This window comes from Syngnathus leptorhynchus, chromosome 20, assembly GCF_054491065.1.
Source record: "Syngnathus leptorhynchus isolate UIUO chromosome 20, UIUO_Slep, whole genome shotgun sequence".
In the NCBI taxonomy this organism is placed as follows: Eukaryota; Metazoa; Chordata; class Actinopteri; order Syngnathiformes; family Syngnathidae; genus Syngnathus; species Syngnathus leptorhynchus.
In genome coordinates this window covers 4,087,709-4,112,350 of record NC_141214.1, presented here as the reverse complement: position 1 = coordinate 4,112,350, position 24,642 = coordinate 4,087,709, and the positions used below count along the sequence as shown (strand labels likewise).

The following is a 24,642-nucleotide window of genomic DNA, read 5'->3' as shown; positions in this document are numbered from 1 at the left end:
TTTATTACGGTCACATTGCTACCCGAAATATCCTTCACTCACTGAAACAATTTATGATTTGGTTGCAATTTTATTCTCAGTAGTTTTTTTCAATGAAAATTTATGACTGTTTGTCGCCCACTATTTGCAATATTTTGGGGAGAATATACGTCGATCCTTGTCCTAGTCTTTTTCTTGAAAATTTTTTGGCTTTTTACTTGGAAATTTTCAGACCCTTTTCAATGTATTTCTTTAAAAACTAAAATGAATGTCGGGCTTTTCCTATCTTGTGTTTGCGTGACTTGAAAACGTTGGCAACCCTAAAGTTTCTAATAATTTTCATCATAGGCCTTTTTACTATTTATTTCCTTTCTCAGTGTGACCCAAATACTAGTAAAGTTGGAAAAAAAAAATCCGGTTTGATGTCTTAAAATAAAAATTTGAGCATGTTTAATTTAATACTGTATATAGTCTAGTATTTTTGTGATAAGATAAAACTGATAAGCAAAATACACAACGTACACATCATCAACAAATGAATTAAGGACAAAATAGCATTCTTCATTTTACACGGCGTTATGGGCAAAGCATAACGGCCATACATAGTGATCTGTGACCTAAGGTACAGTGTTCGATCCCCACCATCGTCTTCACATACTCATTCATTCGGAAATCAAGGATGCACTAGACGGCTGGTTCATGTTGGACACAGTGATTTCAAAACAAAAAGAGGTGGTGGGCGGGGGGGGGGGTTGGAAAAAAAAAAAAAAAGTGCCTACTGGTGTCTAGTGATGTGGTTCAACTCCCACCTCTTCTAATAATATGTGAATCTAAGGCATCACTTCACTTTCCTGACCTTCTGTACTGTGTCTACAAGGCAAGTTGGATGACCAGCAGTTAACAATAACAGTCGAGCCATACTCACACACACACACTCTCACACACACACACACACACACACTCATTCGCCACAGGCTCATAGCTTACAGGCTGGACACAGGTGGGGGCGAGAGGGCAAAGGGCAAGGGTCTGAAGGGGGGAGGGGGGTTCAAGCATTATCCAATCCCTGGAGAGAGTCCACCCCGGCTGGTCACGTGGGGGCAAAGTGACACGGCGCCGCGCCTTGTGCTAACCCTACTCTGGTACAAGATGGATTTTAGAGGGGGGGGGGGGGGGGGAGGTGGTGGTTAGTAATGCGCTGGGGAAATGATTTTTGGAATATCTTTCTCTGAGAGACACGAGAAGTCAACTCAGTGTCGTTTTTCCTATTCATATTTTAATTATCTTTATAGACATAAGGGGGGGGGACCTTTGAGAAATTTGTGAAAAGAATGAGCATGTTTTTTAGCCACAAGTTATCCGACAGCAAGCTTAGCACAGTGAAATGTACGCAGCAGCAAGCCCAAGAAAAAAAACAAAACCTAATAATGATTTGTGTATAGATTAAATACAAAATATGAGCATTTTAGGTGGACTTTGTATGCCAGGCGTGTAGCTGGTCTCCATAAATGAGCATATTGTCGCAACAGTGGCATCTATTTTCCCCCAAAATGTTTGTTAATCATCGCTGTGTGTGTGTGTGTGTGTGTGTGCATCTTCATATATACGTTTCAATTGTGTATGTACAAGGCTCATTGTTTTCACTTAAGGCAGGTGAAGCTCATTTGATTGTGTGTTTGATGCGCAGTCAGCTGAGTTTCACACTTCAAGTCTTTTTGTTCATTTCCACGCATTTAAAAAAAAAAAAAATAATAATATTGTGGGAGTGCTTTTCTTTGATTTGTCTCTTCTGAGCAGGGCGGGAGGCGTTAGTAGTCAGGATGTCTCCGACCATTTACTCTCACCTCAGGATCATTGATAATGTGCAAGCGAGCGAGCTGAGAACAGACTCGAGGGGGGGGGGGGGAATAAAAGCAAAATGACATTCACAAAGCCAACTAATAACCCTTTTCATTTCAAATGATCTCGGCGGAATTCAGATATTCCTCCTCCTCCTCCTAGTTGCACTTTCTTTCACATTCTTTTACATGACAACAGTAGTGTGGCCGCGATGCTACATCCGAGATGTTCCCAAACCTTTCGGAACGGCACTACATCATCCGCCGTGACTCTCTTCGCCTCCCTCCCTCCATTTTTTTTTTTTTTTTTTTTTTAAATCCCATCAACTTAGATGGAGATCGACATGCATGTTTCTCCCAATTGTAAGAGGATGATGATGATTGACTGGTGCCCCCCCCATCCCCCCGCTCGCGAGTGCAAACTAGTTCTGCATTGAATCAACAGTAATAAAACAGCATTAAAATGACATCAAGTAATCAAGTCTAAAAGAGAGGCTCGTCACGGCCTTCCTGATAAACATTCCTTTGTCCTTTCTGATAAGCCTCTGCTTGTTTTAGATCCTCCTCACACTTGACTTGATCCTGGACACAGCAGTAGAGCCACACACATGGAATGGGTTAAGGTGGGAGTGGGATGGGGATGAGGGGAGGGGGGGGGTGTCTTTTGGTGGAGTGGGCGGTGTCATGGTGTCAGCTTATCCAGACTGGACTGCACAGGTTGAGAAAACCTCCTGGATCCAAAGTTTGCTGGAGACCCGGAGGGATTCCCCTCCATCCCTGATGATCAATGAAGAAGAAGTAGGGTGGCGCTTCCTGCGCCACAGCTTATCAGGCCTGGGGGAAATAGGGTGGGGTTGGGTTGAAGGGGAAGGAAGGAGAGCCATAGTTCACGAGCTTCCGTGCATCGTCACAAATGTTCTGGTCTCCGTGGCGACAATGCAAGAGTCCACAATTCGCAACATTCTGCGCCCCTTTCAAGCCTCCAAAAAGCAATAAGGCGGAGAAAAGCTCGGCTCACTTCTTCACCCAGACTCGACTCACCAGAATGGATAGGTGGGATTCGGTGGGGGTGATTGGAGGAGGAGGAGGTGGTGGGGGGGTGGGGGGGAGGTTAAGGAGGTGTGCAAACAAAAATTGAAAGGGGTGTGGAGGAGTGTCACAAGGCCACGGCGGTGCACGGGTGTTTGAGCTTGCAGGGCAGCACTCCTCTGTTGAGCTGATAGAACTCCACCAGGTGGATCAGGTCGGTGAACTTGGTGGCGCCGTCGTCCAGGCTGAAGAACACCTGACTGTCTTCTTCACACTTCACGCCACAAAATGGCAGAGGGGGGGAGTTAGATGTTAATATTTTGGAAAAAGTCACAAAAGCGCTACGATTGTGTTGGAAATGGATGTTTTTGTTTTGTTTTTGTTTTTCAATTGGTGCAAAAAATAAGGCTTCAATTTGCTAGGGAGCATAACATTGTGCTCTGGAGCAATGGAAAAAAAAAAAAAAGATCCTGTGATCTAATGAGGCCAGATGGACCATGTTCCAAAGTAATGGGCAGAGTATAAGAAGAGTCCAGTCCAGAGCTTAATCCCATAAGAATCTTTGGGATATGTCAGAGAAGATTTGGACACAGTGGTCCAACACTCTTATCTTTCATAGAAAAATTAACGCAAGCCCTGGATGGAAATGAATGTTGTGCGATTACATAAGATTAGCTAGACCAAGCCAAAAGGAAATGCTTGCTCTAATCAAAGCTAACGGCGCTCCATTGGCTGGCTTTTTGGCTGGCTAGCGCTTTTTCCACATTACGCAACACGACTATGTCCATTTAGGAGCATTTACCAAAAAATGAAACGCGCTTGCCAGTTAAAACACCTTTTTTTTTTTTTCTCCTGACGATAACAACTTGGTTTACTTTTGAAGCCACCTTTATAGTAAATATGTAAATGTCCAACTTTCTTCTTAAAGCAAATGGTATTTCACTGACCGGCAATATTTGGAAGTGCTTGATCTTCTGGTGGTGGCACATGGTGAGCACAAAGGCCTTGGGGTTACTTTGACTATCCCGTAAGAGGAATAACCTAAAGGACAAGAGAGAATTAGAAACCGTTTTTGGAGAATAAATTCCAAGCAGCCTGCTTGTGTGAACTGTAAACGCCGCAATCTTACCCGTCGACTTGGCCTTGTTGTATGATCATTTTGTGGGCTTCTTCTCTCATGATGCGACCGTGAAACCAAACCTGCGTCCTGTGGATGACTGGAAAACAGACACGCCCGTTAGCTCGCCGTAAAAATGCGCGACTACACGCTTGACGTCGGCGTGCACCTGTGCTCAGAGAGGACGGGTGCAGGGGCGACGGGCTGCCCAGGACATTCATACGCTGACTCCGTTTCTACATAGAATGAGCAGAGTGGAAAAAATAACTGGGCTGAACCAGGATCATTTCACTCCTTTGCCTTACCCTCCATGTCTGCCCTTCCTCTAGGGCGGCGCTCTGGGCCTCCACGGGGTTGTCGATGACGCGGCCGGTTCGTCCCGAAAAGTCCATCGCCACCAGGGAGTTCTCTGACACGCTTCGCTGTTAGGGGGACGGGGTTGAGGAAAAGGGTAGGGTGGGAGTGGTGGTAAGGGTCGGCGGAGGGTGACGGAAGGTGGTGGGGGAGTGAAGCCAGAGGGGGGAGGGGCGGGACAAAGGTCAGAGGTCTAACAAGCCAGACACACTCACTGGGGCATGACAAATCCTGTCTGCACAGAGACCCACTTCAGTCCACTCCCAAATCACAAACGGCCCCTTTGGCTTACTGGCTTTGCTGCGGGAATCATTTTAATCAAGGGCAACAACTTTCAATTTGAAAAGACACAAACTTCCTGTCACGCACACAAGTTTGGGGAACAACGAGTCGTCTGTGAGCTCTGTGTGCAAGTCAAATCAATATCGGTCTAATCTAATGCAGATTTTCAATCTGGCGCTATTTTGCAGAAAGGCTCCGTAATGAAATTATAGACTCTTTAAAGCAAATCGGCTTTTGATTTGGCAAGTTATTACTGCCGCACTGTTGAGTTCTCACCGTGCTAAGGCACAATTAGCCTAACCAAGACTAACACAGTCACAGTCCAGTTAGAGCGAGGCATGTGAAGTGAAGTGAAGTGAACAGCTCTGCAATTCATCAGCCAATTAATGGCTCAGTATGGACTGGCTGAGTGGACAATTAGCATTAGCATTAGCATGCCAGTAAAAGGGATGATGTCACACAGAAGATCCTCACCACAGGCGTGGAGAAATGTGAGAGGTTTGTCTTCCTCTGTTGCGGAACGCTGTAGCTCTTATACAGGACAAGGCCATACTATAAAAACAAGAGAAATACATAAATATGATTTTCAAAAAAAATATATCGGGCTTCGTGAAGCCTTTCAAAAATCCATTGGGTTACCTTTAGGAGTCTGAAGGCGGTCATCCAGCAGGTCCTGCTCTGCTCATCTTCAGCGCACAACATTTTCAGCTCCTTACAGTCCCCCCTCGTTTTACAGGGCTGGAAGAGAAAAAAAAAGAAATGATGACATCAAGATTCATTCATGCATTATTCAGAAAAAAGTGATTTTTGCAAATAATGAGCAGTAGCTTTTCGTATCATACTTTCTCAGGCAGCGGTGATCAACTCCAAAGTTCACAGGGGGGGGGGGTGAAAGAGATTCGGTTACACCCTTGAGCGTTTATTGTACGTGCACAATGCGGCGTTACACTCTTATAGCAGACAAGCGTTGCCGTGCTGGCTTTTGTCCTTTTTTTTTTTTTCCTCCCCCCCTCGCGATGAGGACCTGCCAGCCCTCTCGCGATGAATTAATTCACGTTACCATAGCAATAATACAGCCACCACCCGTCAAGTCAAATCCCTAACCCAATTCTGCACTGTCACCCCCGCTGACAGCATCTGACACGACGTGCGTGTGCGCGTGTGTGTGTAAGTGAGGGGGGGGGGGGGTCGAGTCTCTGTACCATCCTGGCTTATCCCATTGGGCTTATCCCAGATCAGCAGGTGACCCACCACAGATAACTCTTGGATTGGGGGGGGGACACAGCACTGAGTGTGTGTTTGAACCCCTGCTGGGTGGGTTTAACCCCTCTGTCCTTTGACCCCCATCCACATAATACTTGCAAAGGTGACACAGGTACATCTGTTACAAAGGGAGTGACAGTTTGATTTGTTTTGTATGTTGTTGTGTTACCTTGATGGAGAACTGGTAGTCTGTAGGGGCATTGTGTAGTTTTCTGCCGGTGAAAATGGTGAAGATGTTGCTGTCGTCCAGATCGGACAACAGTTGCAGGTGTCGGGGCTCCTGTTTGGAGGAAATGTTAAAATATCCAATATTATTCTCCAACATTTTAAATTCCTATCCCCGAAATGCAAAAATGAAAGAAATCTTGAAATCTGAGGATCTATGGGGGCAGCAAACGTGTCACGCCTAAGGACGGAATCCCGGTCCTGTGTCAGCACCTTGGTCAAGGGAACTTACTGGAAACTGACCTTTCTAACCAGGGATCTTCCTGCTGTGAGGCAACCGCGCTAACCACTCTTTGACCATGCCAGTAGATGTGAATCATGCTTCAAATTAAACCTGGGAGTGGTGGAAGACTATGCATTCCGATGGGATACAATTATCCACGATTATCGTGTCAATCAAAACGGAGCACTGGCAGACAGATCTCCTTTGCGTGAAGGTTTGATGAGATTATTCACAATTTGAATATAAATGACCTTGGATGATCCTTTAGTGGAGAAGTAGAGGCCTGAGCGTCGCATGAACATGTAGAGCTTCTTCCAGGACTTGCGTCCGGGTTCCTTCACGTACAGATAGCCCTGAATCTCCGGACAGCTGCTTGGATTCAGGAAATTCTGTGAGCAAAAAAGCAAAAAAAATAACAATCATCATAAAGATGACATTTTCAATATTCCTCAATGCGTTGCTGTAGCACCAGCAGGCAAATGTAATTAGCAGATTGCAATGACTCTGCGTGAATGTTCATGCATATTTTTAGACAACAGATGTCCTTGTCCCAGCCTTCAGGAGGAGAGGAGACATTTTTTTTTTCCTTTCTGGTTTCAAGGACAGGATTTGGGGCTCTCTGATTAAAGCGGGGGGGTTAGATAACGATTCACTTGCACGTGTGTGTGTGTGTGCACTGACTCATCCCTCCTTACCTGTAAGAGCTGTGATTGAGGGATTGTGCCATCAGAATCCTGACACCAAGCCACCATCTGCTCTGGAAAAAAGTTCTGCATGGAAAGAGAGAGAGCGAGAGAGTCGCATTGAAAAGCACTTTGAGTATGCACAAGCTATAAGGGGGTCACACTTCCCCATGTCTCTCTATTGTTGTGTGTGTGTGACGAGCACAAGGTCTCAGAGACGAGTGGTCAGGGTGAGAGAGGCAGATAAAGAAATTGAGACGGAGAGAGAGGGGGGGGGCGAGGCACTTGAGCCTGAGAGTAGATGCAGTATGATCTCACCCGCTGATGTAATCCCCTTTAGCCAGCAGCGCCACTCTTAGTGTGATTGACAGGCTGCGGCCAGCACTCGGGTGTTTTAGTGCGCTCATTACCACAGAGCTGAGGTCACCTAAATCACCACGGCAATAATGTCACCCAAAATGCTGGCGCGTCACCAAGCGCCGGGGCCCCTTGCTGAGTCCACATCAGCACATAGATGACGTACCAGGATGGAGCAAATTGAGGTGGCCATTTTATACGTTCACAAAATGAAAGCTTAAAAACGTACGGCAAAAAAAAAATGATGCAAAATAAGCATACGGTACAATTTGACTGAATTATTTTTTTTTTTATTTAGCAAGACTGGGCCACGTAAATTGATGTGGCAGACCGGATTTGGCCCCCGCGTCATGAATTTGACACCTAAATGACTTGACGCTTATGAAAATAAAAATTCACCTTATTAGTGACTTTGGCGAGCGACTTGGACATCCCAAGTTTCATGATTTTCATTTGCCACAAAGAACGGCCAAGCTAACATGTTCTGCTGATCAAAAGCTTCCAACCGGAATCACCATGGTGAAGTGTGTGCGTGGTGCAGTCGTGCGTGTGTGCAGAGCTGCGTGCTGAAGCGAGGCAGTCACAGAAAGGTCAACATGGGGATGCAAGAGACTCACCAGGGGGTTCCTGAAGAATTCATATTTGGCATAGTTCTTCCTGAAGAGGAATTTGCTGTCGCTGCTCATGGAAGCTTGAACCTGAACCACCAGTTCGTGGTCCTCCAGGCATCTCTCTGACAGACGGACGACCAGACAGACGGCCAGTGTGAGTCACGGTGTTATCTTTGCATTGTCCGCTGGGAGCTTTTACAATTCAAAAATGCATTCATAGTCTTGTATCATTTATGACTGAGTGGTGGATCAAGCTCTGGCTCATTCAAACTTCTTTTTTTTATTTTTTTTAAATCCCCCCCCCCTAACATTAAAACATGCTTCTACGCAATGCGAATAAAATCTTCGCTTCCCACAATGACGAAATAAGATCGGAAGAGTTTAACCAAGCGAGTAACAGCAGCAAGAAGAAAAGAGGCACTGTGAGGCGGCGAGGGAGGAAAGCGAAGGTGGAGGGGAGGGAAAGAAGTGGCAAGCGATGGCGAGCGGGGGAAGGGGAGGGGGGGAGGGGTTTGGCAGTGTGGGCATTGCAGGAAGATGATGTCATCTATTTAGGCTGATTGCTGAGAGCAGACGAGCCATAAGCAAAGTGCACCAAGCCCGCAGACGAACGAGCATTTAAGAGCTCACGCGGGCCTAACGTGATCAGTCGTGCATATGTGTGTTAATGAGGAAAGTACATGGTCTAAGAAATGGATAGTGACAGGATGTTCTATGGACACACGTAGGCTTGAGTCATAATTCGTCTCATTATCACACACACACACACACAAAGACAAACGACCACATGCTAAAAATGAATGTGGCGGCAACGCACGGGTGGAAATGTTTGACCTCCGTTGTGCGGGGTGTGTGAGCAAGCGGGGGAATTTCCTATGGAGGGTTAAGCGCAAAGCGATTGGCCAGCCGTGCTAGGGGCTCGTCCGACAGAGATCCACGATTGGTTCCCCGCGACTCTGGTATGACGCTTTAGTCCAGGCCTCTCTGCATGCACCCCCCCCCCTCCGTTCCTTCTTTTTTTTTTCTCTCCGTTGCTCCCTTTTTTTCCTTCCCTCCCTTCGTCGGCTCACCTCACATTCCATCTCTCCAGTGCACTTTTTTTTTCCAGCAACGCAGATGAAGCAGCAACGCACAAAGCCATCCTTTGACTCTAAAAATACAAGTCTGGGGTAGTGGGAAAGCCTCACGGTAGACAAAGACGGATCCTGGGGGGGGGCTAAGTAATGCTCCGAAAGAATACGTTGTGCAAGTCAATGTTCTTTTTGTTATCTCCTTTTTTTTTGTGTGTTATTATCAGGGGAAGGAAGCGGCATGTGTTTTGGGGAGTAGCAAAATGCTTAATCCTGCTAGTGCGACCACGTATAGAGCTCATACAAACACTTGTGCCATGCTCAAGCGAACACACACACTGAGAGCACAAACGAGAACATCCCCACCCACGCAGACACACACCGGCCATCGTGACATGAAGGCCTTCTGATTTCGTGTCATTATGGGAGGAGTTTTATGGATGCATGCAGTACTGTGACATGATGAACATTTTAAATCTATGATGAACATTGTAATCACATAAAATTAGGGCCGGAACGCATAATGTTGCAAAATAAAATGCTGCAAGCTACTTGACCCATTTCATCCGGGCCCATTATCTCAATTGTTTTAAATGCTAATAATAAATCCAATGTTTAATCCACAAAGACCTGTAAAGGAGGATTCTTTCAAAATGGCGTAATAGCACTTACCAAGGCCAAGGATGGGGTGGTGCTCCACCAGCGTCCAGGCGTTGTCGTCCACACAGTGGCTCTTGTAGACCAGGAGCTGGCACACGTCTCTGGCCGTCATGTCCGCCGGGATCTCCACCACTTTGCCAGCCCCATCCTCGCTCCACACCTTCACTATCTGAAAACCACACATGGGCCGAGGGTTATGTTTGTCACAGGCTGGAAGACGTCTCGCGACAGTGGGACGGCGCGACGCGGCCTAAGCCGCTTCTCAGAAAAATTCGACTATAAAAAAAAAAAAAAGATCGGATTCGGAACATCCATTTACCTCCATCGCCATGTGTTTGGCAAGTCCACTCTTAAAGTCCAGTTTCCTCTCTAACAGGAGAGTTTCTTATAAAAAAAAAAAAAACGCAGCAAAGTCCCGGAAACTGGCGCCTGCACGCTGGGTTCAGCCCTTTTGTCCACGGCTCAACCAAACTCTCTCACACGCACATCCCCGGATAAGCATGTAAACTTGCTTGCGCACATCGCGCAGTGACGTCTTTTCTGCCGCTCCGACACCGAGAGGGAAAAAGTAGAAAATATTCACAGTTGGAGGACATTTTGATTATGCCCTTAAAAAAAAAATGCCACCGCCGGGAGCAGCGAGCGGGCACAGTTCAAAGCCAAAGCGCCGCCCATTCTTGCGCCATTTTGAACCATATCAACCTAAGCGCCCAAAGCGACATTTAAACTGGCTGTAATTTTTTGCCGGAGAGCGCCTTTGCTCCGCAGATAACCACAGAGCAGCTGCTTCACACCGCTCCATCTGCACGTTCGCACAAAAAAAAAAACAAAAAAAAAAAAACAACAACCTCGCTCTCGCATGCAGCGCCCGACACGAACGCATGCAATAAATATGAGCGCGTGAAAGTGCTTGAAAAACCACAACGGCGACGCACATTAGGTCAAAGAGAAGGCGTTACATGTTTGCGTGGTTGTGTGTGTGTGTGTGTGTGTGTGTGCGTGCATGCTCGCACACCTACGTAGTTCACATCCTGCGCCTAGAGCAGGCGTTGTGCTCGCAAACTCCGCTGCCCCGCACTGCACACAAAGCAAGCGGGAGCAACTGTTGAAAATGACATGAGACGAGCGGCAGAAAAAAAAAAAAAAAAGCCCTAACGGACGACCGGCGACATCACGGCGAACAATGGCACCGCCGTTCGGGCGCCCAAAACACCAGAAGCACCATCACGGCGACGCTAAGAGAGCCTCCTAACACGAGCGAGGGAGGAGAAGAAAAAAAAAAAACCCATCACAGTACTCCCTGCCCCTTCTGAAGCCCTAAGACTCCCTCCCTCCCTCTTCTCCTCCCACCCCCCCCCAATAAAAAAGTGATTTCATGACGTGTGACTTTTGTTTGAGAAAACTTTTCGACAGGAGAGGGCAAACAAAAAGCGGCGGGGGTCTCCATGGTTGCACTTTACCAACCGCGCACACACACACGCGGTATTAAAGATGCACTCGTACACATCTCGAAAAAAAAAGAAGAAAACACAATAAATGCAAATCTCTTACCTCCACAGCCTGAAAGAGGCAACAGTCTGGAGAGCAGGATGGCATTTTCACACTGAGACGCTCTCCAGTGACACAGAGAGAGAGGGAGAGCGAGGGAGGAGGAGGAGGAGGAAGAGGGAGGGGCTGACTGGCAAGGAGAACACAAGAGAGGTAAGAGCGAAGGAAGAGGAGGGAGGACGCCAATAGAGGAGAGGGCGACTCGAGACGGCTCGGCCCGGCTAACTGAACACCGAGGCTGGGATAGTGACGGCGAGTGATCCGAAGCGCTACCGCCAACCCGCTACATCCATCGGTACACCTCTCCCCCCGCCCACTTCTCTCCCCCTTCCTCCTCCTCGCACTGGATTAACCCAGTATGGCATTTAAAAAAAAAAAAAAAAAAAAAAAAAACGGTGAGCCGCTCGCTACCTGTCATGCACCCCGATATTATTTCTACGTGCCCTTTCTACACTGTCAGCTCCTTTCAACGATGACCTCATTCCCAAACACACACACACACATCAGCCTTAATGTACTCAAGTACAAAGCCAATCACTGTACACACGCATCCCTCACACTCTCCCTGCCAGGTTTTAATTTCCATCCCCTCCCCTGCCTCATATCCTCTTTCCTCTCAACAGCTGTGTGTGAAATATTACGCTGTGGAGGTTAGCGCTGGAGAAACATGCGCTGGAGCTTCCAGGCGCTTGATTTCGGGGCCATGTGGATCAAGAGCTGGTCGAGGAGGGGGGGGGGGGGTCAAGGGAGCGGGATGAGGGGAGGCGGTTGCTCAGCAAATCTGCCCAGCTCGACTCGAAGCGGCTAGTTGGGGGTTGGGGGGGGGGGGGGCTGAGCTCGAGTACAGAACAGAGAGCAATGGTGGAATGTCAGTAATGCAATACTGAGTCATAATCAGGCTCATGTGTAGCGTGCGGGCCAACACAGCTGGCCCCTAATACGGTGTGCATGAGAAGTGAGAGCCAAACCAGGAAGAGCAAATGTAAACCAAGATGACTTTTTTTTTTTGGTGGGGGCGGGGGGGGGGTCTTACTACAGCCTCTTTGCACCCATCTGAGCTTGGTTTATGTATGCATGTGTGGGAGGGAGGATCATGAGAGGATGAATATGGAGCAAACACAAAGCGTTGACCTTTACAAAACTAGTTGCAAAAGGTAAAAACTTTACAACAACGAAATAAAGACTCTCTCTTCGACCCCCTCACGAGGGTGAGCAACGTTATTGGCCTCCTTGTCAACAAACACACACACATGCACACAAAGTGGGCACTCGTAGCATATTGGAGGGTCACGGACGGACACCTGCGTGCATGAAAACAAAAGAACACACATAACAGTATGTACAGGGGTCAGCGGTCAAACTGTATAATCTGTACTCGGGTCAGGACTACTTGACCAAAAAGGTTTACGGGCCCCTAAACCTATCAGGCTATTTGCAAACACACAATACACACACACATATATATATATATATATATATATATATATATATATAATCATTCCATGGTGACAATAAAAAGTACAGCTTGTAAAAGAAATCGCAATTCAGTTGCAGCCGAGGGAGGAAGAGGAGGAGGAGGAGGTGAGGGCCTTTATCTGCAGATGCAATCTTTTTATGTAACATAAGAGCACAATGATGGATTCTCTCCTCTCTGCATGGCAATAGAAAATCGACAAAAGCGCATCTATGATGGTATTAGAGCAAGATAGTCAGCTGACTGACCATTAGTCGCTGCCCCGAGGTTTTATTTCTTGAATTCGAACGCTGACAATCGCGGGCTCGAAAAGAATCCAATGTTGCGAGGCAAATTCTTTGGAGATATTCAATTACAACGCATGGAGAAAAAAAAATGAAAAAAAATGTGGCGCGGAGGATTTTAGAGCAGGACGATTTGGAATTGGTTTGAGTCCCGATGTGGGGGAAAAAAATGGAAACCGGTCATCGTTGGAGACACGAGAAGCGTCCGACACCGCTCGGCATCTTTCGAGTTGTTGGCCTTTCAAGGCAGACTGAGTTGATTAGCTCTGCAGACAGGTCCAAACTCAATTTCATCTCGCCAGAGGGCCGACACAAAACCCGAGTGTCTCACCTCACAGCGACCTGCCACTCAATTGGAACACATGCAAGGGGGGGGAAAAAAAAATAAAAAAATCTAACATAGCGATGGATGGATATGTACCGGCGTACCGATTCACGCGGTTGGACCGACAATCCAATTTTCTCCGCCTTCGAAGCGAGTATGACGTTGTATCTCCCTAACAATAGAGCTGGGCTTGCACATCTATGTCATTATGAGCTTATGCGGTAGAACAGGCTCTCTCTGCAATCATTGCACGCACACCACGCAGGGCAGGCACGCACACTCGTGCACCTGATCTGATTGCAACGGGTCAGCAGACCTTTGCGTGCAGAGGGGGGGGGAACATCAGCTGACCGCAGACAAAAGCAAAAGAAGAAGTCCTCACCGCAATGACTCAGCGCTAAGATGCCACGACATTGTCGCAATCAATTCTGACATCGCGACGGGGTGAGAAATCAGAAGATTGGATTTGTTCTCATTTTTTCTTTTCCACAGATTGGCTTTTGAGTTGCTACACAAATAAATCCTCCTATTCACTCGCGCAACAATAGCGCGAAGGAAGATCTAATTTCCTGACGGACAAAAGATCTTCAGCAGGCAATGGGGGGGGGGAAACAGTAATGGTCCAAAAAATATTTGAAGCCAATCTGATTCTATTGGAGCAACTCTCATTCCAAATGTGTTTCCAAATAGTTTTCCCAGTGGCGAGGGTTCTCTACCGCTCGTAACGCAATGTCCGTGCTCCCAAATAAAAAGCATGAATTAGTCACAGCCTGCACGCAACCTGACGCTCAAGTTGACCAATTCTTCCCGACGGTGACTGATCGGATTACCGTGCGGCAGCGGTCGCTACAAAAAAAAAAAAAAAAAACGTGATATTTACAGTGTACCGCTCAGACATGGTTCAGGTTGAGGAGAACTTGTCCGGTTAAATAACATCAGGCGTTTTCCCTGGAGCGTATCTGCAAAAGCCGCAGACGTTGTCACGTTATGTCGTTCATGGTGGGCCGCTCCTAATACCCCGAGGACAAATCCATTTATATTATTAGCAACGATGTCGACCATAAAGCTGTCATGTCACGCATATACTCGGCTATACTTATAGTGTAATAACTTAAGCTGATAATATGAGCTGCCTATCCCAGTGAGAAAGACTGAAGATTAGTGAAGAATGTTCAGATTCCAGCAGAACAGCTGGAGGGGGCAACCGTGAGAGAGATCCTGTGATAAAAAAATAAATAAAAAAAAACATGCCAATGCAAACACAAAACGCAACTGTCTGTGGACCCAAGTCGAAGATTGTCATCTGGGCCGTTGCGTAAGATGGACTCCACGATCGGAACCTTCCTTGGCTTGCCAGCGGAGGCGCCATCGGCTGTGTATTGACTATGATCGGAACACGTGATGGTTACAAAAAAAAATAAAAAATAAATAATCATATCAAATAAATAATAATATAGATAGCCATCGGCTGTGTATTGACTATGATCGGAACACGTGATGGTTACAAAAAATACAAATAATAATCATATAAAACAAATAATAATATAATTTAAATAAAAGATAATAAAAGTAATACGAGTTTGAATTTGGTTTTTAACATTTGGGCGCACAAGACAGAATGAGCTGAGTTGAACAAAATGAAGACACAACAGGCCCTTTGTGCAAAGTGCAAGCTTGCTCGCTGACTGCACATCTTGTGAGATGATGTCAAGGAAATCGAATGAATGCGTGTATAATGCAACCTGGGAACAAGACGAAACCTCTCAGTACAGGAGTGTGTAGCGAGAGGGCATTCGGAATCATTTTCATTATTCAAGGGAGGGCATCCTGAAAAGGATGGAAAATTCCAAGGACAGGAGGCTCTGTCGGGGGAAGGAAGGGCAAGACTATGACACACAGGCATGCTTTCACACACTCGCACAATGACGCCAAGAGCCATCTTGAAAAGCGTGTGAACCGGAAATGGACGCCTGTCTTGCCGGTGCGGGCAGAAGGATTCGCAAAGTTCAGAGAGAGGCGACCTGCAGACATTCCCAGCCTTTGCTACGGAAGTCTGCGCCCGGTCTCCGGCATCCTGGAGACATTGCTCACCTCCTTCCACAGCAAAAACATGCCTGTCGCTACATCTGTGCGTTTGATAATATACTACTTCCACTGTACTTGCAAAAAAAAAAAAAGACACATTGTGTAAGATAACCTGGGGTAACCCATGATTGGAGGGAAGGCTGGGAGCATGCAAAGTCAACACGAGCTGCTCCGACCTGAACAAAACAGGCCAGTCAGCTGATCTCAAAGACATCCACTCTCATATAGTTCAAATAATAACAAGGGAGGAAAAAAAAAAATATTTTGATGTGGCTCGTGAGCACCTACGTGTTGGTCAGAAGCCTCGACGGGGCTGAGAATTGGCGAGCCGGTCGGACTGCAGAGCTCGGGGAAAGGATTGGGAATTGCAGGCAGGGACGCAGGGCGCAGATTCTGCTCCTCTCGCAGACACCTGCAGGGGGAGACACACGCATGTTTACGCTCGGGGTCGCCGTCTTAGCTGACTTGTGAAACGGCCGAGTGTGAAAACACAAGGTCACGGGAACGCTCGCGTGGCCTTTAATGACCTTCTACAAATTATAATGCAATTGCGGAAGCCGTACGAGGAACCTTTTTTTTTTTTTTTTTTGGTCGACTCTACCTGACGGCCTGGATGTGCATCGGCTGAGAGTAGCGCAGCCTCTCCCTGGCGGGTACGGAGGGGGGCGTGTGGCGACGGACGGCGGGGCCGTGCCTGACGAACGGAACGTGCATAATGTGGTGGGGCAGGATGAGGGCGGTGTCGGCCGTCGTCGAGTAAACGCTCTCCATGTTCATCTCGTTGACAAGCTTCTCCAGATCCACGTCGTCATCTGTGAGAAAACAACAAGTGTTAATGACAGTGGGAGCTGAACTTTAAAAAAAAAACAGAGGTGAAGAACCGCAAAACCTGAAGTCATTTTAGCAGGACCAAAAAAAAAGAAAAAAAATTCAATGTCCGAGGTCCTTTTGACCCAAGGGTGTCCCAAACCAACACCGCACAGAATTCCTGGCATGCCTACTGGTGGGGGAAAAAAAAAAAAAAAGTACAGCAATGCTCAGCAGCCCGAGCGTAACAACAAAGTAGAACACCAACACACTTGCGAGCAGGGACAGCCGAGGACACGGTGTCCAATATGTGCTGCTGATGTGCATGTAATTATACAGGAGACTCAAAAACGTACAACATCTGCAGCCTGAAACGTAAGGGGAGGGGGTGAGGGGGCCAAAAAAAAAAAAAAAAGGCTCTGTACTTAGAACAGCGGGGCGTCAGCTCAGCGCGGATCACAAAGAGGTATGCATGACGAACACGGAGGGTAAGTAGAGGACACAAGGTCGTGTGATGTTCAAGAGTGGGACATGGGTTAGGAGGTGAAGGGCTGATGAGGATAGCAAGCGATGGCTCTTATGTAACGCTCGTGTTATTATCCCCCCTGCTGACAATTTTAGATGCAAGACGAGTTGGCTCACAAAGTCGACGGAAGCCCTTTTTTTTTTTTTTTTTAAACATACGAGAGTACCTGAACTGTTTGAAGATGGAAGCTAGCTGTGACATTTTAAAATATTTATTCAAAGGATGGAGGACAGTTGTAACATCACTTTCAGATTTGGCCCATATGACACTTTTTGGCTCGGGCCGGCCGGGGAACATCCAACATTTTTCTCTCTCCTTTTTTTCCTTGGATGTTTAGGAACGACAGCCTCCGTCTGTCTGGCATCTGGCTACAAAAGCTCCTGTGCAAGAGCTGCCAGGACATTCCAGTCAGATCCCAGGATACAGTGAATGAGTGCTCTCTGTCCTTGGCAGAGCCAACCTGCAATCATTGACGGGCAACGCCGAGGTAAAAAAAAATGGTATGAACTTTGACCTCGGCCACCTTCATTAACCTGATCGGATTGAATGGTTCATGCTCACTTCATGAAACTTTTGTTTTAAATATGGAAAAATATTGGATTATTATTATCCCCCTGACCTCTTGCCTACTTTCTCCACTATGTCCCCTGATTTGACCTACAGGCCTAAATAAACATTCTCGCCGAGTCACGGTGCTGTCTCTCTGTGGGCTATGTTTACAACATACTCGCACAAGCATGACGAGCGCACACCGGCGAACTCGAGGGAAGAAGAAGAAGAGGAGGAGGTCGCGGGGTGTACGATTTACAACGTCTTCTCTGCTTCCAGGCATTTCCACGATGACTGAATGGATTTCTGAGAACGGCGCGGCCGGCGGCGCGGGAAATCAGGTTTTACCATGTGTTCAAGAGGTTATCAGTAAGCAAGAGAGATATAAATTTCATATTTGTCGAAAAGCTCTACATCTGGACAGCAGAGCTTGCAATGAAGAAGGATGACAATGTCCAAGTTGGAAACGAAGGAGGTTTTGGCAAAAATATTGAACATGCAGGAAATGGAAGAAGAAAGAGGAATGTGTCATCCATCATCATGTACTTAAAATTTGAGCCCCGATACAGGACAGGAGAGTTACCATGGTGATGTGGCAAGTTTGGATGGGCCGAGCGCTGAAAGCCTGGAACAATCAGCTCCTCGGGCCTGCGAGAGGAACCGCGGTCCATGCCCTCCTGCCAAATAAAGAAAACAGGCAGAAGAAAAAAAAGAAAAGATGTTTTTGAAGCGAGCGTGTCACAAAAGGCCACGCGGTGGTGTCGGATGTCAGATATTTAAGTGAAGCGAAAAGGCGGCGGTTTTTTTCCACAGCGCTCGGACAATGGACGGGTTCACGCCTCCGCTCTGCTCTCGAGGAACACCGAGTGACACGCGGGCGATACTTTGACCCCTGTGGCGCTGTGACTTTGCGACCCTTTGACCTTTTTTTCTCTCCGTCTGCCCGTCACACACACACCGCCGCATATGACGCTCACTCCGATCAATCACTCTCCGAGCACACTTTAAGCATCAGTCATAGTCAAGTTCCTCACGCCTTGGGTAATTCGACGCAGCCTTCCGTCCAGGCCCCCGAAAGCTGCCGAGTAACACGAGACGAGAAAGCCAAAACAACAACAACAAAAGAAAACACATTTCGACTTTTCCTGGAAAATAAAAAATTGTTCCCTGGAATTGCTCGTGGCCAGATGTCCCGCCCCGAGAGCGCGCATGCATGCGGGATGCTTCGAAAACATCTATAAAAGCCCAAAGTACGATTTATAGCTCCGAGAAGTAGCAGCCAAAAGCTTTCCAAGGAAGGCAACTTGACTAGGCTGCCTGTTGGATGCGGCATGTCGGCAGGCTTCAGCAAAGTCTTTCAGAGCCAGATCAGGACCTCCGAATTTGAAATGCATCCAATGTATAACCGTGCGAGTGCGCACGTACGGCGTGGAAGCCATTTTGTCGAGGCGGAGCATCAAATCTAGGATAGGGATGCATGAAACGCACTTTCGAGTTACACGTCGACAAACTGAGCTCGTCAAACTTGCGACTCAATTACTGCTTTATTTATAGACACACTCTGCAATTGTTATTATATATATATATTTTTACATTATAAAGCAACAAATGAATGTTTTAAAGGGAGGCTGGAACAAATGAATGGGATTTCAATACATTTCAATGGGGAAGAATATAAGTTTTTATTTGAAGTGGCTAGCTTGGTCACAAAACAAATGAAACTTGTTCTACTTCCTCTCAGCAAATCAACTGCTGTACTTACTTGAGAGCATAACCACAAGACTGAGCGCAAAGTGTTGCCCGGGCGACCAACGCACACAGCCGCTAACCTCTGACCTCAGAGTAAGGGGGAAGAAAGAAGGAATTGTAGTCCGAGCTCTGAGACAGATCACACATGTCGGACGTTGTCGGCGTTCGGGGAGACTTTTTGAGCGAGGCGACGTTTGTTCCTTCTTTGTTTCTTGGGACCCTGTTCGGGTCGTATAACTCGAGCTGCGGTTTTTTTGCGCGTACGTTTACGAGCGCGTTTGCACGCGAAGACAGCGGTTGATTGACGCTTCCACTGCCTCCATCCAAACTTCTCACTCTTATGCCAGACAAAACGCTTGTAGAAGACACACCTGGAATGCGGCCCAGACTACCAAAAACATGCCTGCAGTCTTTTTTTTTGGTTTGTTTTTATCATGTTATGCAAGTAATAAAAAAAAAAATGGAGGCTTATCAATACACACAACTCTACACAGAGACTCGGTGGGGTGGAATGAATGTGTGCCATGCTGTGTCATGTCAGCCTCTACATAAAACGCACACACACACACACACACACACACACACACACACACACACACATAGCAATGCTACGACCCACTTCTCAAAGTGTTTTTTTTTTTTTTTCCCCACTAGATGCAGGCTAGAGGAATGTTGCTCTCGACGGGGAGTCAATTGACTATTCACTGCAGTCTTACTGGTGCAGAACTGGAACTTTCCTGGAAGCTAACACCAACCAATGTCATTTAATGACCCCTCAAATAGGCTCAGCTGTTAGTAGTGACCTTCCATTTACGAAAGGAAGAAAAAATAAATAAATCATAATAAGTTGAGAGGCTCAGCCACCTCTTACAAAACCGACAATCGGCAGCTTTCGGGCCCGTGGCGTAGAAAAGCTGCAAGCTTGTTATTGTTGTTGTGCCCTCTATTTATAGACTCTCCGTTCTCCTTAGAGAAATTCTTTGCATTACTGGTGGTTGAAGTGGAGAAAATCCTGCAGTCTAGAAACAAAAGACTCATTCTGCAGGAATTGAACGTTGCCAATGGGTTTGACCGATTGCGAAGTAAGAAGACTTGCGGGGGCACGGATAAAAAAAATCGACGGACCCGGAAAATTCTACAATGAACTTTTGATGCACTCACCTGATAGTTTGAGTGACACAGGAAGTAGTCAGGGCCTCCCGCTAAGGCCATTGTGTTGGTTCAGCGGCCCCTCAATGGCACCAACTGGTCTCGACAGCACCCTGCACGGAGAGCAGAACATTCAAATGAATGCAAAAAGTAGATTTAAAAAAAGAAGTGATCCAACATTGTAAGGAAAAAAAAAAAAAGGCTTAAAATAGCCTCCAGGTGAGGGATTTGTGCTTAACACTGAGCAGAGTTCTGTGTGTGTTTGGCATATGCTTGAAGAAAGACGACGGGAACCAAACCCAACACCCCGCTCGTTCCCAAAGAGAAAACAAAAGTCGGCATGTGCGAGTAAAGGCGCATGCATGGATGAACATGTGCACACCAAATCCAAAGTAAACACGGCCATTGTGCGCGACGCACACACAAGTCAGTTCTTAAACAATGCCTGGGGGCTTAAGACTAAATAAGAACGCCCCCCCCCACACCAAACTCTCCATCACCTCTCGACCCACCCTCTTCCATAGCAACACATGACCACTCACCACCTGCAGACTGCATGGCAAGGCAAAGGGGGAAGGGAGGGGTCTGTAAAAAAGAGGGGAGGGGTCGAAGGGAACTTGAAATGGGAGTGGGCTATTTTAACTGCACCACGTAGCATTATCTGTTGTGAGTAAGCAGTTGCGAGAATGTGAGAGGTTGTGTTTGGAAAGCTGATACACACAGACGAGAGAATTTTTTTACACTTATCACATATTGACTTATTAAAATGACATCTGCATGCTGGAGATTTTTTTTTCTTTTCAGCGTTCTTCTAATTCGTTCACGCTGATGTCTCTATAAAGGCCGTTGCGGTTCACTCCCACACGTCCGATCTGGCGTCCAACTTGAATGGAAAACTGGCACATTCGAAAGGCAAAGCACCTCATGAACAAGATTTTCTGTGAATTCAAGAAAGGCTAAATTGTGAAAGGGATACTTCTCCAGCAAACACAACAAATCTTTGCGAGCAAACATACATCCACAGATTGCTCCACACTCAACTCTCACTAGCTCCTCTCACTTGCTTGGCACGACTTCTTTTTATTTCTGCTATATTTGAAATTTAAAATTGAGCAAACCAGGACTGACCAAGCATCTCTAGAGGGATTGTATTCAACCTTTAAGGCGGGCGCCACTGTATATCTCACATGTTGCAGCAAAGGCTTACGAGTCTGTTGACACCAATCAAGCGGCTGGCCAAAAGGGCAAGCCGCACTGCTAATAGGCTTTGAAAGTGAAGCCAAAGCTCAGAGTGCTTGACATTTGCTGACATTTGTGGTTCCTTGTGCAGAGAATGGGACTAATTCAGCTTTACTGGGCCGAACGAACGGGGGAGAGCCTGAGAATTAACTGGGTCGTGAGGGCACTTAATAATGCCACACGTGTGGCTCCCGGATCAAGTACGTCGAGTCAAAATGATTTGAATCAAAAAATGGATTTGATTTATAAGGGTTCTAGTGTATTCTACACGGAATCGAATCGTTCCGTTTCGGGAAATTTACATTACTGGCAAGTTGATTTACGTGCAAACGACAATTCATTGCATCATAACCTCCCCGAGCTGAATAATTCTTTGAAAACTATGAAGGATTGTAATGTTTGGCATTGGTCTCCTAGTTACAACTGCACAAGTTGTGACATCGGCCTGCACAGCTCACGAGTTAAAAGTGGACAAGCCTAGTCTTAAGCCTTAATGTCACCTGATCTTCAACATACCGTAATGCAAGGGGGAACTTGGTTATGTGACTATTGTGCTGAGATTAGACTTTGTATTCTCACAAAAAATACGTTATTGTGTGCGTGTTTTGAGCTTCGGAACGGGGCATCCCTTAATTCTGATGTGACTTACTGAATCGAGTTCACGTGAGGTCGCAAAGCGAATGAACCGTTACGTCATAAATAATGTTGATCATTAAAGATGTACCGATACTCAAATTGAATAAAACTATTCAAATGTCATTTCCTGACATTTTTGCCATAACCTATGTATGTAGAATTTCAAAACACCCTTAAATTGGTGCACCCCAAAGATACTTTTTATAAATATGATGCATGCATTTAAAAAAATGAGCATGTTAAAAAAAAAAACTGTTGTCATTCATGCAACAGAAAATTAGCTTTATGCTAAAAAAAAAAAAAAAAAAAAAGTGCATATTTGATTGACATACAAGCCAATACATTTACTTTGGCTGTGCAGCTATTTTTGACAGCAGCTTAATGACAGACAATTATTGTCCACTGCATGCTTTCAATGTGCTGTAATCCATCAATTGCACCAAAAAAAAAAAAAATGCAAAAAAAGAACTTCATTTCTCCAATTTGTCAAGTTTTTCAATCTTTCCCCAATGCATTCTCGCTCAAGCGCGCTAGCTTGTGCACATCTCGTTGCAGCTAAACCCAAATGTAAACAACACGTTTCTCCCCATTATGCAATTCTCCATGTCACTTTAAACACAAGCACGTCATTCGTGTCACACGCAGCTATCGTCTCGCTTGCTAACGTGCAACATTTCACCCCCCTGTTTACTTTTCAAATGCATCTTAAAAGAGTTCAAAGCTAAAGTTGCTATGCGCTAAATAAGTTCTTACGGTTGAGAAAAGCGTCGGTGTCCGGGAGGGAGCGTCGAAGAAGCCGGCGATCCTCGAATGTCCTCCTATGGATCTCCACACGGTTTAGCCCCCCCTTCCTTCTTCTTCTTCTTCTTTTTCCTCCTACCCAGCCGAGAAAACAAACTCTTCACCTTGTGCGCTTTTCTCCCTCCTGCCCTACCCACCACCAACCCAGAGGCGCTCTCCTCCTTGGACGCATGAACGCGCGCGCTCACGCCTTCCTAAATTCGGGCACGCGCACTGACCTCACCACCAGCTGGGAGTTCATCTCTTTGGTCCCACAATTGCAACATTTTAAAGATAGTAAAAGAAGTATTGCAGTTTTGAAATGCATTTAGAAACTCACACTTGCAAAGTTCATTCATACAAAAAAATAAAACATTGGTTTCGTTCAACCGTTTATTCCGTTTACTATGTTAACCTCTCTGCTTTAATATTGAATCGTCAACACGATTGCACAATCGTCTCTGCACGGCGTGTTTAGCCTTCGATCTATGACGTAATATTTCATTACACGTCAATTTACACTGCTTTGGTGGTACTCCACCACAAGCCAGAGAAAAAACATCACGAAATGTTCCTAGCTCTCCAAGTAGTCTCATATCATCTGCAGGCAAGCCAAAAAATGATTTGATAGGCAATCCTCGACGTCTCCTCCTCTTTCAGGCATCCATCAGCCTGAAGTGTAACTCCACTGTGGGCCAATCACAAAACCTCTGAACCCTCCACCCTAGACTAGCCGTGGAAGAACACGTGCTCGGCTGGCTCGAAGCTAATGATTTCCTAACGTCTATTAAGGAATAACGCAGGTTAACCTGGTGTGTTTAGAACAATGATGTCATAAAGTGACAAAAGACAAAAGGTTACTTTAAAGCACAGATCCCTGCACTTTGAAACTGGCTCGCTCGGGTGACTGCGGCATCCCACCGCTCTCTCTCTCTCTGTTTGTTTGCATTCATAGGTCGTGTGTCATAAAGTTACGCAATGACACAAACAGCTTGATCATTCCCACCAAAATGGGTCAATCCACAAACACATGGGCCAGCGCTGTGTTTTCAAAACACTGAGAAAGCGTGATTGCATTTACAACGACAAAAAACAAAACAAAAAATACACAAGACCCTTGTTGGGAAATAGATAAGCGGGCCAGATGTGTTGGAGGTTTGGTCAAGGCCGCAAGAGGTCCATTTGACACACATGCAGAGTTGAAAAAAAAAATAATATGTGTGATGACTCGTTCTGTTTGCAAAAAAAAAAGGGTTTTCTTTTTTTCAGGAAAAAGCAGTAAAGGAGAAGGAAACCCGAAATGACCGTGCCAAACTCATTTGACATTATAGCCAGTCATGAGTCATTTTTCAGGGATTAAAACAACAAAATAACTTTTTTTTTCTTCTTCTTCTTCATGTCGTGGCTTTGCTCAAATTATCTGGAATCTAGTGTAAAGACTTTTTTTTTTATGACATTCCCTCCCTTACTTTAACTACTACCCTGAAGTCATGTCTTTTTTTTTTTGATTCGGGCGAGTCAAATGAGGTCTTTTCGAAAAGAGTGTGAGGCACTTTTTTCCAGATCAAACAGAGAAAATATGAATAAGATGTACAAGGTAGTACATTTGACCACAAACTCAGATGTTGCCAGGTGGATGGATATTTGGCTTGGATGGAACGCCACCCTTCCATCTGGCACGGATGCCCGGATTGAGTTTGGAGGAAAGCATGAGCAATGTTCCACCGGCACCTGCAAGTCTTTTCTTTTATGAGCATACAGGAAGTGTGTGTGTGTGTGTGTAGGGGGGGGGGGGCAATA

The 24,642-nt window shown here is 46.1% G+C and overlaps 1 protein-coding gene across 3 annotated transcripts; it reads right to left on the bottom strand.

Moving 5' to 3' along the window:
* Positions 1-406: 406 nt before the first annotated feature.
* Positions 407-23,597, bottom strand: LOC147040968 (growth factor receptor-bound protein 10-like). 3 transcript variants are annotated; one of them, XM_085900644.1, is made up of 18 exons: positions 23,082-23,597; positions 22,816-22,938; positions 20,200-20,300; positions 17,873-17,966; positions 16,009-16,219; positions 15,696-15,819; positions 9,704-9,860; positions 7,968-8,083; positions 7,006-7,080; positions 6,562-6,699; positions 6,032-6,142; positions 5,239-5,337; positions 5,074-5,151; positions 4,269-4,385; positions 4,133-4,199; positions 3,976-4,063; positions 3,794-3,887; positions 407-3,120 (listed from the first exon to the last, which is right to left on the bottom strand). In XM_085900644.1, exons 3-18 carry the CDS (start codon positions 20,248-20,250, stop codon positions 2,974-2,976), a joined length of 1,767 nt encoding a protein of 588 aa, XP_085756770.1. In that variant the 5' UTR covers positions 20,251-20,300; positions 22,816-22,938; positions 23,082-23,597; the 3' UTR covers positions 407-2,973. The 3 variants fall into 3 exon arrangements, with proteins under 3 accessions (XP_085756770.1, XP_085756769.1, XP_085756771.1); XM_085900643.1 differs by lacking the exon at positions 23,082-23,597 and having other exon boundaries at positions 22,816-23,024; XM_085900645.1 differs by lacking the exons at positions 17,873-17,966; positions 23,082-23,597 and having other exon boundaries at positions 22,816-23,024.
* Between the last annotated feature and the right edge of the window lie 1,045 nt (positions 23,598-24,642).